Source organism: Falco rusticolus, chromosome 14 (assembly GCF_015220075.1).
Source record: "Falco rusticolus isolate bFalRus1 chromosome 14, bFalRus1.pri, whole genome shotgun sequence".
Taxonomy (NCBI): Eukaryota; Metazoa; Chordata; class Aves; order Falconiformes; family Falconidae; genus Falco; species Falco rusticolus.
The window spans coordinates 2,055,319-2,068,803 of NC_051200.1; the positions used below are offsets into that span (position 1 = coordinate 2,055,319).

A 13,485-nucleotide genomic window follows, 5' to 3' on the forward strand; every position below is an offset into this window, starting at 1 on the left:
CTGTTCATAACCAAGATTGGAATCGGTGCTTTATTAACTTAGCTGTGCAGCATCAGTCAAACCCTACAACAACTACATACAAATCTGCAAAGCAGAAATGAGGTGATACGAGTTAATTTGACGTTTATCAAGGCTTTACAAAATGCTTCAGGGCACCATTTGGAATGGTAAATTCTTGTAGAAGGTCTAAATCTCTGTCTGGCAAAGTAATGTAGCAGATTTTAGTGATCAGTTTTAAAATAAGTGTTTGGAGGTTTTTAATGTTTTGTGGGAGATGGGGGCACCGAGCGGCAGGGCTGTGACTCGCAGAAGAACACGCGGAGGTCAGTTGGCAGGGACTGACCTGAGGCCGCAGTGCCTGTTCCCCAGCACTGATGGGTATTTTCCACTGCACTGTGCATCTTACAAATGGGCATTTCTTCTCTATGTGTTACAGCAAAAAAAAAACCCACATCTGAGATGTTTCCAAGTCTTTATTTTCCTTCTTGCTATTTTTAAATGTTCTTCATGTTGCCAGTGAAATCCTTCATTTACCTAAATTAGAACTTGCCTTGCGTTTAATTAGATTATTAGTGTTAATGCTGACTAGAATTAATAAAGCTGTAATCTGTGTTTGGGGAAAACTTGTTGTCTGTTTTCCTCAGCAAAGGTGCTGTCAGATTTAAAACTTCCCTCTTGCCGCTAACTTTAGCTTTGAGTGGGCAGGGTCCAATTAGAGTCTCATAGGAGCTTTGCTGAAGAGTTAGGTTTTTAACAGCTCTCAGGAAATCCCTTATGCCGAGTAAAAATACTGATCAGTAAAGTTAATTGGATGTACTGAAAAATCACTGTTTTAAGGTCAAGTCTGCTGTTGTAAGCCCAGGTGGAAAAAGCAGTTAAGTTCCTCTGCTTGCTTGTTGAGCTTTGGGGTTCATCTGGGCCAAGGATACCTTGAAATGGTGATTCATTTTCATTCTGCATCAGTGCATTCTGTGCAGCAGAGCAAAAATACTAGATTGTCTCTCTTCTTTTTTTTTTTTTTTTTTTTTTGGCGCAGTGTAACTTTGTACTCAAGTTTAATTTGGTTTAGTTACCCAGCAGTTAACGATGGGAGTGATGATTTGCTAGAGATATATTGGTGTTAAGGCTTCATCCGTATATGTAAAATGGATATAACTCCTCTGGTACCGAAAGTAGACTGCAGATTTTTTGGATTGATGACTTTTTAAAAGGAAAAAAAAAAGCCAACCCAGAGCAGCAGCAGAAAGAGCATTTTTTTGATTTGTTTACACGGGCAAGGACTTGTGGCAGCTGGTGTGGTGTGGGAATGGGGCTGACCCTTTACCGTAGCCACGTGCTGCTGAGCGGGAACATGCAGTCGGTCCTTGGCATGGGGCTGCACCCACCAGTGGGTGTGTGGGGCTGCTGCCAATCCTCCAACGTTCGATAAAATAAAGTTTAAAAATTAAGGTGACGTTTTGTCCTGAATAACGTTTCTGTAACGGTAAGCAGAAGGTGTGTTAATAGTAATTTCTCCTGTGTGCGATCAGCTTGTAGATTCAAGTGCTCTCCGGTGATCCGTGTTTTCCTTGCGGGGAGCAGAGGGGATGGGGAGCAACGCAAACCCCAGCAGCCTCGAGCAATAACCCCTCCGCAGGTCCGCCCGGAGCAGTTTCCCACAGCTCCATTGCAGTACTTCTGGGACAAGTGAATGCTGCTTACTGAATCTGTGTTTTTCCCTCTCTGTCTTAACAAAGAACAGGTCTTGGAGCCTGCTCACCTGCGGGAGAGAAGCAAGGAAGTCCTGCGTGAGTGAGAATCAATAAAACACATACGCACAAGCCCTCTTGCATCCCCCGGTGCAGGGACCTGCAGAAGCTGCGGGCGCTGCTCCTGGCCGATGCTCTGCAGGCTGAGCGCCGGAGCCACGCAGAGCTGCGGCCGAGGGCTGGGCTGGCCGGGACCCTGGAATTTGAGTGTTCTGCAGGTGCTCCAGGTTTTGTACAGCGGTGAAGGGTGGCCCCTGCCTGGTGAGGCGCTTAAAGGGACTTCAACGTCACAGAGACTTTGACAAATCCCACCTGGCAAAGGGGACACCAGGGAAAGGACAGAGATACGAGGAGACCGCTTGCTGTTTCAAGGGAACCTGGCCCAATTCTTGTGTTTTATCCTATTCCTACGCCCCTTCATACAGCCGTTCAGAACTCGGTACTTCCCTTTGCCTGTTTTTTTTGGTTGGTTTATTTTTCAAGTGACCAGTAATGCTTTGAAAGCAACGATTTTTGTTCTGCAGTGATCCAGCGTCTGTGGCATGAGAAGGTGTTTGGGGTAACTGGCAACTCACACGATCAGAAATTCTGGTTCCAAAAGGTGGTGGTTGCAGTCCTACTGCTGCTGGAGAATCCTTTAAGAGCAGAGAGTTCTCCCATGTCTGCTCTTATTGCCTGATATTTTGAATAATAATAAAAAAAACCCTTTACGTATCGAATAGATGGTTTATGATCTCGGGGCAAAGATGCTTTTGTGGGTGGCATGGCTCAGAGCTGACTGTTAGAGCCTTATTCCCCACACCCAATGCTTTGGAACGAGAGCCAGCGTGTTTTAGCATTGTAGAATAAAAGCAGAGAAGACCCCCTAGTTCTTCCAAAAATAATCTAAGTGTTGCCAGCTCTGGAGCATGTTTAGAAAAGCACACCAGGGCAAACAGGCAAATTTACGTGAATGATCAGTGGCACGCAGATAACTCATGTGATGAAGAGCAGGGGCACGTGCTGAGTCTGGGGTCGTATCTCAGGTCCTTAATGATCATCTTCTCACATTGGTTCGCAGCTGCTGGCTCCAGCGCATCCTTGGACCTAAAAGGACAGGGGCTCCTGGAAGGCAGCGGCAGCAGGAGCCGCCTTGCAATGCTGCCCAGCTTCTGAGGCTCTGATGCTGCCGAAATTCCTCGAGGAATTACAGCTCATGGAGAAGAAACAGTTGCTGGATTCCTCCTTCATATCTATGTATTTTGTGTGTTCAGGCGCCCATGGAATTGCGAAGTGGCTAAGAAGGGGCCCTGGGAGCTGTTGCTGTGCGGGTGCACAGTGCGCGCAGGGTCTGCGGGGTCAGTGTCCTCTCGTGGTTTATGCCTGAACGATGCTGCTGCCGGAGCTGTCCCCAGGCTGGGTGGCCGGTGGGTGGCCAGCAGAACGGGCAGGTGTAGGAGCCGGCAAGCTGCAAGCAGGTGTCCCGATGGGCATGAGGAAGCTGCCGAGCTGGAAGGCTTTGCCGCGCTTTGGCAGTGACCCACAGTTCCAAGGCAGGAGTCAGGAGCAGCGCCGCGCCGTAACTGTGTTTCCAACCTTGAAGGCTGTTAGTAAATCCTTAATCCCTGCAACATGATTTATTTGGTACTGTTTAGCACTAAAGTTTTAAATCAGAATGCTTAGCAGCGTTAAATCAGAAAGCTCATTACCTCTTCTCAGCTGTGTTAATAGCTATAATCTTTTTAATGGAAACAACTTTGTTGGACAGGATTTGCCTTCCCAGAAAACCTTGACTGGCATTAAATATGCTTCTGCCCTTTAATTCTTCCCCAATTAATAGAGAGCTGATAAAGGAGCTGCTTTGCCTGAAGCACGTGCCGGGCAGCCCACAGCTCAGGGCAGCCTCAGGCAGCAGGTGAAGGCTCCTCCTGACCCGTCAGCCTTCCCCGGTGCTGGAAGCATTGGGAAGCTTATCCGAGACGGGTCAGATTTATCAGCCACCTCTCCCTGGGCTCCCAGTCAGGGTTTATCTGAAAATGCTGATTTCGATGTTCGTGCAGGATGGATGCCATGCAACGGTTGTCTTTGGCTGTTATGGGAGCACAGCGTCAGTTTGCGTTCCTCCAGCTCAGGGCAGATTTACAGTGAGGACTTTGTAGCTGTTGCTTCATTAGTATTCGATACAATCTCTGTTCCTTACCTGGTCTTGTTTCTAAGATTTCTTGGTTAACAACTAAACAGCAGCTGCAACAACAAAAGAATATGCAGTTTATCATCACATTTTCCATTCAAGGATTTTCCTTTCATCTCTAAGTTCCCTCACAGTTTCCTACATTTCGTATTTTCTAACATGTATTCATTTTGTTGTCTGTATCCCCTTTTTTCCCTTTATAACACGCTGTCTTTTTAATTGCTACTATTATTTCTACATTTTGTTGAAGGGGTTTCCAGGAGGCTTGGCTCTTCTGACTGAAGCGTCCCTGCTGCGGTTGCAGCTTCTTGATGCTTAAACCCTGAACTCAGGCTTTTGCTCCCATGTTTCTTCCATTTCTCCTACTCAATAATTCTATTCATAGTGTTGACTTTGGGAAACCGACCCTTGTGAAGTAACAATCTATTTTTGAGTGAAATTCGAGAGAGTGAAACTATGAGCCAAAAGGAAGCCAAAAGTCATATCAATATGCTTATCAATATCAAGCATTTTCCTGCTCACCATGCTTTCCACAGCGTGACTACAAGCTGTGAGTGTGGTGGTGATGGTGGGGACAGATCAGTGTTTTGCAGAGCCCCCTGATCTTACTTCTTGTAGCAGTGGAGATTTTTCTGCCAGATAATTTGGTTCCCCTCTCATTATCTAGTACCACTGATAATGCCTGTCAGTGTCAAACTGTCAGACCGCTCCTGCTCCACCGCTGAAAGGTTTGGAAAAGGTTTAAAGGGAACTGGATAAAATACACTTGCACTTAGCAGCTGACAGCTTGTGATAAGACAGCCCAAACGCTGCTCTCCGCTTGTTTTCTTTGCCCCTGTAAAGTTTTCCTGCCTTGCTACGTGCTGCTTCATGTTTTGAAGCCGAAGCAGCCGTCAGTTGTAGCAGGTGAGCAGGGAGGGAAGCCTACGGAGCAGCTCAGGCGAGAAACCTGGACCCTCCTCGGCGCCCTTTGCCCTTCCTGTGTTCATAAACGATCCTGGATGTTACGAATGGTCACTCGTGTTGCTCTGAAATTGGAAAAGGCGGTTGGGAGAGGGGTTAAGAGGGATCCCATTGGGGTGATTGGCAGCAACCAGGATAAGGCAGAGGCTGGTGCTGTGGCGGGGAATGCGCTCTGCCCTGGCAGGGGGCTCCGAACTGCCCGGTGTCGTGCGATTTCTGCAAGGAAACGGTGAAGCAAATGCTTTGTGTCTGCTTGGATGGGTCGAGCAGCCTCCAGCACCTGTCCCAGCCTCCCCCCACCTCGCTGCCCTCTCTATATTTACCCAGAGGGAACTTTCCAAGAATGGAAGTGGTAAGATAAAACCCCTGAGGGGCTAAAATTAGCCCCAGCGCCCTGGCCCATCTCCTCTCGGTGGCATTTCAGCTGTGAGCTTCACAGCCTGTGTCGTTCTGGTCACACAGATCGGACATCCATCCCCGACACAGCAAGAACCTCTCTCCTTCTCTCTCTCTCTCTTTTTTCTTTTTTTAAACCGAGGGACAACTTGCCATGGGACCACCGCTGCCTCGCCCGCCCTGGCTGTGAGCATCACCTGACTCCCAAAGGTAAGGCAGCATCGGGCAATTGAAGGTAACTTGGTAACCAGCTGTAAAAGCCTGAGCGAATGCTCTGTCACCTTTAGCTCCAGCCAAAACCTTTTTTTCTGGGGGTCTGCGGATGTGTGGACAGCTTCCGCCAGCTCAGGACGTGACAGCTCTGGTTTGGGTTCTTCTGGTTGAGGAACCTCTGTGAGTTCTCCATGTGAGTGCTTACACTGTCCCAGCAACACCCCTGTGGAGACGCTTCCTTGTGTCTTCAGGAAATGTTCCAGCTAGTGTTTTACTTTTCTAGACTGTTTCCCTTGGGAAAACAAGTGACCCTTCTTTTTTAATTGAATCGGCAATAACCCTCCCCACCCCATTAGCCATGTGGTGGTGGGTTTCCAAGCTCTGGAACCCATTATCAGCGTGTCTAACGACTAGCAGTAGCGTTATAATTTCACTCGTTTCTGTACAAGTTGCCTGGGTTGGTGGAAGAGGTGGAAGGCAGCAGAGCTGTGCCGCTGCTGCTGCCATCAGACTTGCTCTATTTAACCAAGACGCGAAGGTGGCCTTGCCTGGGGGATTCCTCTGGCTCGCACACCTTGCCACTGCCAGCAGATGTGGGACGAGCCTCCCGTGACTGCCTCGTTACTGTCAGGCTCATTTGCAGAAGGAGGCTAATTACTCAGTGCAGCTCCTTGCCTCTTCCAAGGCTCCCTCGGCCCTTGGGATCATCCTCAATCAGATGAGCCACCTGGGAGACCCAGCTCTGCCACTGCCACCTCTCCCCGAGGAAATCCGAGATGTACAGGGCAGCGATACGACGAGAAATTCCTCTGCTCTTCCTGGCGGGCGTTTCCCAGCTGCTCAGGTGCCGGCCGGGGCATCGCATTCCTCTTCCTTGCTGCTGCACGGTGCAGTGAGGCCAGATCCTGCACCCAGCACCTGGGAAACATGTTGTGGCTCAGTCCTGGCTCCGCTTTGATCCTCTCGGCATCCCCTCGCCTTCCTCCCACCACCCTGTACCCCCCGCTATAGAAGCTCCAGCCTTGGCTGCCGTGCTCCCTGGGCTCGCATGGGCAGGGAGAGGGGTTGCTGAACGCCAGGGCCAGTGGCGTTTCAGGAAGGGCAATGCTGAAAGTCCTTAATCAAACTGTCCATCTTCATGCTCACTTTGTCTCCTATTTTGAAATCCAATCCCTTTAAAGAGTGGCAGGGTGTAAACACTTTGCAGCGCTGCTGGCTTCTAAATCAAAACTCTGAGTTTTCCGTGGGTCCCAAACTACGGGGAAGTGCAGGTGCCAGCGAGGCTTCCAGCAAGGCCTCGGCCGACGGGAAGCAGAGCTGATTCCTGCTGTTTTCCAATGTGCTCTTCACTCCGCTGCTCCCACGGACGCCAGCTGGATGAGGTGATTTCTGAGGGTTTTGGCAAAACAGATGGCTTCACCCACCGGCGGGATCCTTACAGGAGCCTTCCTGAGCTCGAGGTGCCCCATGAGCGCTCCCATCCCCCTCACCGCCTCAGGGGCTGGCAGTACAGCATCAAATAATTTAAAACCAGAGAGTAAAAGCCTGTGAGGTCCTCGTGCAGCATTCGAACTCCAACACCAGATTCAGTTACCTCGACGTGTTCTAGATCGCAGTGTTTAAATGGAGGTGGCCCACGTACCTGCCACAGCAATGGCCTCTGCCCCGGCTGAGCCCTTCACAGGTGGGTTCCCTGTGGGTGGCTGGGTGAGGCCTGTCAGCAGCAGCATAATCCAATGTTATTTGTCTTTTTTCTTTTTTTTCTTTTTGAGAATCTTCCTTAAGTTGTGTATATATATATAAAAAAATATATAAAAAGATGGTGTCGGTGCTGGGGGGCTGGTTCTAACCCAAGGTGGTGCTGTTTTTGTTGTCCCGTAGATCATTTTACCTTTTATGATGACAGTGGTACATGGGAGACAGGCCAGAAAACATGAGCTTAATGGATATCACTAAAATGTTCTCCATGCTCCAGCCCAGAGAAGATGAAGATGACAATGGAGAAAGCGAGGAGCTGAACCGAGCAGTGTCCGAGGACAATTACCAAACCCTAGACAAGCTCTTGTCCCAGGACAGGTACAAGAGGGTCATCAACCGCCGGAGCGGCTGGGGGGTGCCCAGCACCCCGCTGCGCCTGGCTGCCACCTGGGGCCGCGTCAGGAGCGTTAAGGTCCTCTTGGCCCATGGGGCGGAGGTGGACAGCCTGGACGTCAAGGCTCAAACCCCGCTCTTCATGGCAGTCAGCAACGGCCACCGGGAATGCGTGAAGGTCCTCCTGGATGCAGGGGCCAGCCCCATCGGCAGCATCTACAACAACTGCTCGCCGCTGCTCATTGCCGCGAGGGACGGCAATGTGGACATCCTGCAGCAGCTCCTGGACCATGGCGCAGAAGCCAACGTTCACGCGAGGGTGCCCGTGTGGGCTGCCAACTCGGTGACTTGCTCCGGTCCCCTCTACCTTGCCGCCGTGTACAGGCATCTTGAGTGCTTTAAGATGCTGTTGCTTTACGGTGCCGATCCCAACTATAACTGCACTGAGGAGAGCGTGATTGCCCAGATCAAGGAGCCCAAGACTCTGCTGGAAACCTGCCTGAGGCACGGCTGCGGGAGTGAGTTCATCGAGCTGCTCATTGACTTTGGAGCCAACGTCTACTTGCCCAACGTCAGGGCAGAGGAGACGGCACCCCGCAGCAAGGGGCTGGAGCTGCTGCTGCAGGCAAGAGGTAATCTGTGCGCGTGGCCCTGGGGCTGGAACGATCCTGATTATGCTCGTTTGGGTGTGAGCTGTTTCAGATCCCTCTTCCCTTTCCCTCTGCTTCCCAACAGCCTTACTCTGGCTTTCCTGCGAGCCTCAGCTCCCTTTGCAGCATCACCTGACTGCGTGGGTCTCTCCAGCCTTAAACTATGGAGTTGAGTGCACTGCTTCACTCTGCACCCTTAGAGCTGCGTCCCTGCACTGCTTCACTCTGCACCCTTACGTTATTTATGTCACGTTATTTATGGGCTCCTTATGGAATCTATTCATCAATGTCTATTAATTAGGCGGTGGGGCATCTCCCCGGAGGGGCATTAGGGCTTCGAATGGGCCAGGCAAAGCGCTGGGCATGGACCGTGGGGAGCTGGGGGGTCTTCCCTCCTCCTGTGATTGCTGCATCCAGGCCAGAAAACCCACCTCCGACACCACACAGAGCAGAGGACATCGCAGGCTTGTGGAGAACAGGTCCCCCACTGGTGGTTAAATCTGGTGGGCACCGCAGGAAACTCCTAAAACAATTTGCTGGGATCTTGGGGAGGGTGTCATGGGAGGGCTCGTTTTCAGGGTACACCCACCAAATACCCCCCAGTTTCCTCTGCCGGCTGCAGCTGGAGGCAGGTGATCTTGTTCGGGGTTTGGGCTGTGACTCGGTGCAGCCACCACATACGCTGATGTGGGTATCGGCCCTCTCTCACTCACCGCGGCATCTACTTTTCGTGAGTATTTCTAGACGTTTGCTAGAGAAGCTGCTTTTGATGCAGGTCCTCACTGCGGCCGGTGCTGGTTTGGAGCACACAGGGGTTCCGGCAGCCTGTTTTTTCTACTTAATAGAGCAGAAAAAAGTTTGTTCGCTTGATCTGTCGGGTTAAAAGCTGCTCATTGCCATTCCTCTCCTTCCTGCTGCGCAGCTGCGGCTCTTCTGTACTCCCTATGTCCGAAAAGCTTCTTTCTCCATGGTGGTGGAAGATTTCACCTCCATACACCCAACTCCTGTGATACGCATGCTGCAAAGCTCGTGGCTGAGCACGCAGCAGAAACAGCCCCAGCACGGCATTGGCTTTGGTCTGTCCATGTCCCGGGCTGGAAGGGGAGCGGCGCTGCCTGCCTTGAGGGTAACCACCGCGTTTTTCCTCCTTCTCCTGACGCAGCTCATCCCAAGTCCTTGATGTCTCAGTCCAGGCTGGTGACGAGACGCCTCCTGCAGCGGGCTGGCCGCCTGCATGCGCTCAGCGAGCTGGACATCCCCACGGTGCTGGCCAACTACCTCCGCTACCAGCCGTGACACGTGGCCCCCAAGGGACCTGCCCCCCGAGGGACGCCTGCCCCCGAGGGACGCCTGCCCCCGAGGGACACCTGCCCCCACGGGGCCAAGCACCCACAAAGCTGCTCCGACGCCCGTGCGTTGTGGAACTGCCATGAGTTTGCGGTCGGAAAGTATTCCTCGCTCGCTCGGTGTCTCCAAAACAGCAGTGCCAGTGTGGAAGTGTGGGGAGGGGGAAACAGGAGAGACCCCTCAGCTCCTGCCTGGTGGCCCGGCGGTGGGGCAGGGTCTGCTTTGGGTGGTTTTGGCTGGAACCCCCCTTTGCCGAGGGATTTTCACTGCGGGTTGATGCTGTTGGGGAAGGGGCTGGGAAAAGGTGCAGAGGGTGAGGAGCAGAGGCTGCTTTACCCCCTGCCCGCCTGGGGGGTGGGGTGGGAAGGAGCAGGGGGGGCCACCAGGCCTCGTGCCAGCTGCTGCCCCCCCAGTGCGGCCTGGGCTGCGCTGAGCCCCCTTCCCCTGAGGGCTCCCACCAGACCCCCTCAGGCCGGTAGCCCAGCGCTGGTGGCCGGAGCCTGGACCTGGCCGTGTGCCACCACCACAGCGTCACCATCCAGGGCGCGAAGCCAGCGTTCCCGGGGCAGCACCGGGGGTCCCCGACCCCGACCCCCTGCCCCAGCTCTGCCCCCTCGCCCCAAAAGTGCTTTGTGTGATGGCCGAGGGTCTTTTCTGCCTGGGTTTTGTTTGGTTGTGGTGGATTTTTTTAATTAAAAGTGTCATTGCTATATTCTTATTAAACTCTGGTGGCCTGTTTGGTGGAACGCCCTCGGGGTCCGGCAGCACTGGCCCGCTGAGGGGCTGCAGGGAAGTGCCATGGCCGGGGGTGGCGGTGGGGTTGGGGGCTGGGCCTGGTGCTGGGCACCCCGGGGACAGGGACAGGGATGGGGACGGTGACAGGGACAACCCACCCCAGAGGCTCGGATGCTGGGGGTCGCCCCCCCCCAGCGCTGGCAGCTGCCACGGTGTGAGCTGCAGGCTCCGCACTGCTGTGGGGATGCGGCAGGATGCAGCCCCCCAGCCCCAGCGGCACCGCAAGCCACGTGGGGGCAGGGGGGCTCCAAGGTCGCACCCCACGATGCACAGGCGTGCATCGTGTTATTTACGGGCTCGTTATGGAACCTGTTCATCAGTGTCTATTAATTAGGCGGTGGGGCATCTCCCGGGGGGGGCGTTAGGGCATCGAACGGGCCGGGCAAAGCGCCGGGCATGGACCGTGGGGAGCTGGGGGGTCTTCCCTCCCCCTGCCCCTGCAGTGGCCACTGCTCCGGGGGGCTGGTAGTGGCCTGAGGGACCAGCGGGAGCGTGGGTGACCCCAGCAGGAGCTGGAAGGTTCCAGCATGGGGGAAGCTCCGTTCCAGGGGGCCGCACACGCCCTGCTCCCAGGGGGTGGGGGCTGCTGCTGGGGTCCCTGCTGCACCCGCAGCCCCCGGCCTGGTGCATGGGGATGGGGGGCCTCCAGGGTCGGGGGTGGGAGCTGGGGGTGCGTGGGTGGGTGTCAGCCGGAGGGTGGGGATCAGTGGGTGGGTGCAAGCTGGGGGTGGGTGGGTGTGAGCTGGGGGGGACACTGGGTGTGCAGTGGGTGGCAGGAACTGGGGGTGCGGTGGTGGGTGGGTGTCAGCCGTGAGTGGGTGGGTGGGTGTGAGCTGTGGGCGTAGCAGTGGGTGGGGGTGAGCCGGGGGTGAGTGCGTGGGGGTGAGCTGGGGATGGGTGGGTGTCAGCTGGGGGGGGGGGGAACTGGGAGTGCAGTGGGTGGGTGGGGGCTGGGGCTGTGCTAGGGTGGGTGTGAGGGGGGTGGTGGTGGTGGGTGGGTGTCAGCCATGCATGGGGGGGGGGTGAGCTGGGGGGGTGTGAGCTGGGGGGGTGTGAGCTGGGGGGGTGTGAGCTGGGGGGTGTGAGCTGGGGGGTGTGAGCTGGGGGGTGTGTGTGAGCTGGGGGGTGTGAGCTGGGGGTGTGTGTGAGCTGGGGGGGGTGTGAGCTGGGGGGTGTGTGAGCTGGGGTGTGTGAGCTGGGGGGTGTGTGAGCTGGGGGTGTGAGCTGGGGGGGGTGTGAGCTGGGGGGGGTGTGAGCTGGGGGGGTGTGAGCTGGGGGGTGTGTGAGCTGGGGGTGTGAGCTGGGGGGTGTGTGAGCTGGGGGGTGTGAGCTGGGGGGGTGTGAGCTGGGGGGGGTGTGAGCTGGGGGGTGTGTGAGCTGGGGGTGTGAGCTGGGGGGTGTGTGAGCTGGGGGGTGTGAGCTGGGGGGTGTGAGCTGGGGGGTGTGTGAGCTGGGGGGGGTGTGAGCTGGGGGGGGTGTGAGCTGGGGGGTGTGTGAGCTGGGGGTGTGAGCTGGGGGGGTGTGTGAGCTGGGGGGTGTGAGCTGGGGGGGGTGTGAGCTGGGGGTGTGTGAGCTGGGGGGTGTGTGAGCTGGGGGGGGGTGTGAGCTGGGGGTGTGTGAGCTGGGGGTGTGAGCTGGGGGGGGTGTGAGCTGGGGGGGGTGTGAGCTGGGGGGTGTGTGAGCTGGGGGTGTGAGCTGGGGGGGTGTGAGCTGGGGGGGTGTGAGCTGGGGGGTGTGTGAGCTGGGGGGTGTGAGCTGGGGGTGTGTGAGCTGGGGGTGTGAGCTGGGGGGGGTGTGAGCTGGGGGGGGTGTGAGCTGGGGGGTGTGTGAGCTGGGGGGTGTGAGCTGGGGGGTGTGTGAGCTGGGGGTGTGAGCTGGGGGGTGTGAGCTGGGTGTGTGTGAGCTGGGGGGTGTGTGAGCTGGGGGTGTGAGCTGGGGGGGTGTGAGCTGGGGGGTGTGTGAGCTGGGGGTGTGAGCTGGGGGGGTGTGAGCTGGGGTGTGTGTGAGCTGGGGGGGGTGTGAGCTGGGGGGTGTGTGAGCTGGGGGGGGTGTGAGCTGGGGGGGTGTGAGCTGGGGGGTGTGAGCTGGGGTGTGTGTGAGCTGGGGGGTGTGTGAGCTGGGGGTGTGAGCTGGGGGGGGTGTGAGCTGGGGGGTGTGTGAGCTGGGGGTGTGAGCTGGGGGGGTGTGAGCTGGGGTGTGTGTGAGCTGGGGGGGGTGTGAGCTGGGGGGTGTGTGAGCTGGGGGGGGTGTGAGCTGGGGGGTGTGTGAGCTGGGGGGTGTGAGCTGGGGGGGTGTGAGCTGGGGGGTTTGTGAGCTGGGGGGTGTGTGAGCTGGGGGGTGTGAGCTGGGGGTGTGTGAGCTGGGGGGTTTGTGAGCTGGGGGGGTGTGAGCTGGGGGGTGTGTGAGCTGGGGGGTGTGTGAGCTGGGGGGTGTGTGAGCTGGGGGGTGTGAGCTGGGGGGGTGTGAGCTGGGGGGTTTGTGAGCTGGGGGGTGTGTGAGCTGGGGGGTGTGAGCTGGGGGTGTGTGAGCTGGGGGGTTTGTGAGCTGGGGGGGGTGTGAGCTGGGGGGTGTGTGAGCTGGGGGGTGTGTGAGCTGGGGGGTGTGTGAGCTGGGGGGGGTGTAAGCTGGGGGGGGTGTGAGCTGGGGGGGGGTGTGAGCTGGGGGGGGTGTGAGCTGGGGGGTGTGTGAGCTGGGGGGTGTGTGAGCTGGGGGTGTGAGCTGGGGGGGTGTGAGCTGGGGGGTGTGAGCTGGGGGGGTGTGAGCTGGGGGGGTGTGAGCTGGGGGGTGTGTGAGCTGGGGGGGGTGTGAGCTGGGGGGGGTGTGAGCTGGGGGTGTGAGCTGGGGGGTGTGTGAGCTGGGGGGTGTGAGCTGGGGGGTGTGTGAGCTGGGGGGTGTGAGCTGGGGGGTGTGTGAGCTGGGGGTGTGAGCTGGGGGGTGTGTGAGCTGGGGGGGTGTGAGCTGGGGGGTGTGTGAGCTGGGGGTGTGAGCTGGGGGGGGTGTGAGCTGGGGGGTTTGTGAGCTGGGGGGTGTGTGAGCTGGGGGTGTGAGCTGGGGGGGTGTGAGCTGGGGGGTGTGTGAGCTGGGGGGTGTGAGCTGGGGGGGTGTGAGCTGG

At 56.5% G+C, this 13,485-nt stretch overlaps 1 protein-coding gene across 1 annotated transcript; it reads left to right on the forward strand.

Annotated features, from left to right (window-relative positions):
* Positions 1-7,377: 7,377 nt before the first annotated feature.
* Positions 7,378-9,635, forward strand: ASB12 (ankyrin repeat and SOCS box containing 12). Its single transcript, XM_037408499.1, has 2 exons — positions 7,378-8,213; positions 9,394-9,635. Exons 1-2 carry the CDS (start codon positions 7,403-7,405, stop codon positions 9,525-9,527), a joined length of 945 nt encoding a protein of 314 aa, XP_037264396.1. The 5' UTR covers positions 7,378-7,402; the 3' UTR covers positions 9,528-9,635.
* Positions 9,636-13,485: the final 3,850 nt, after the last annotated feature.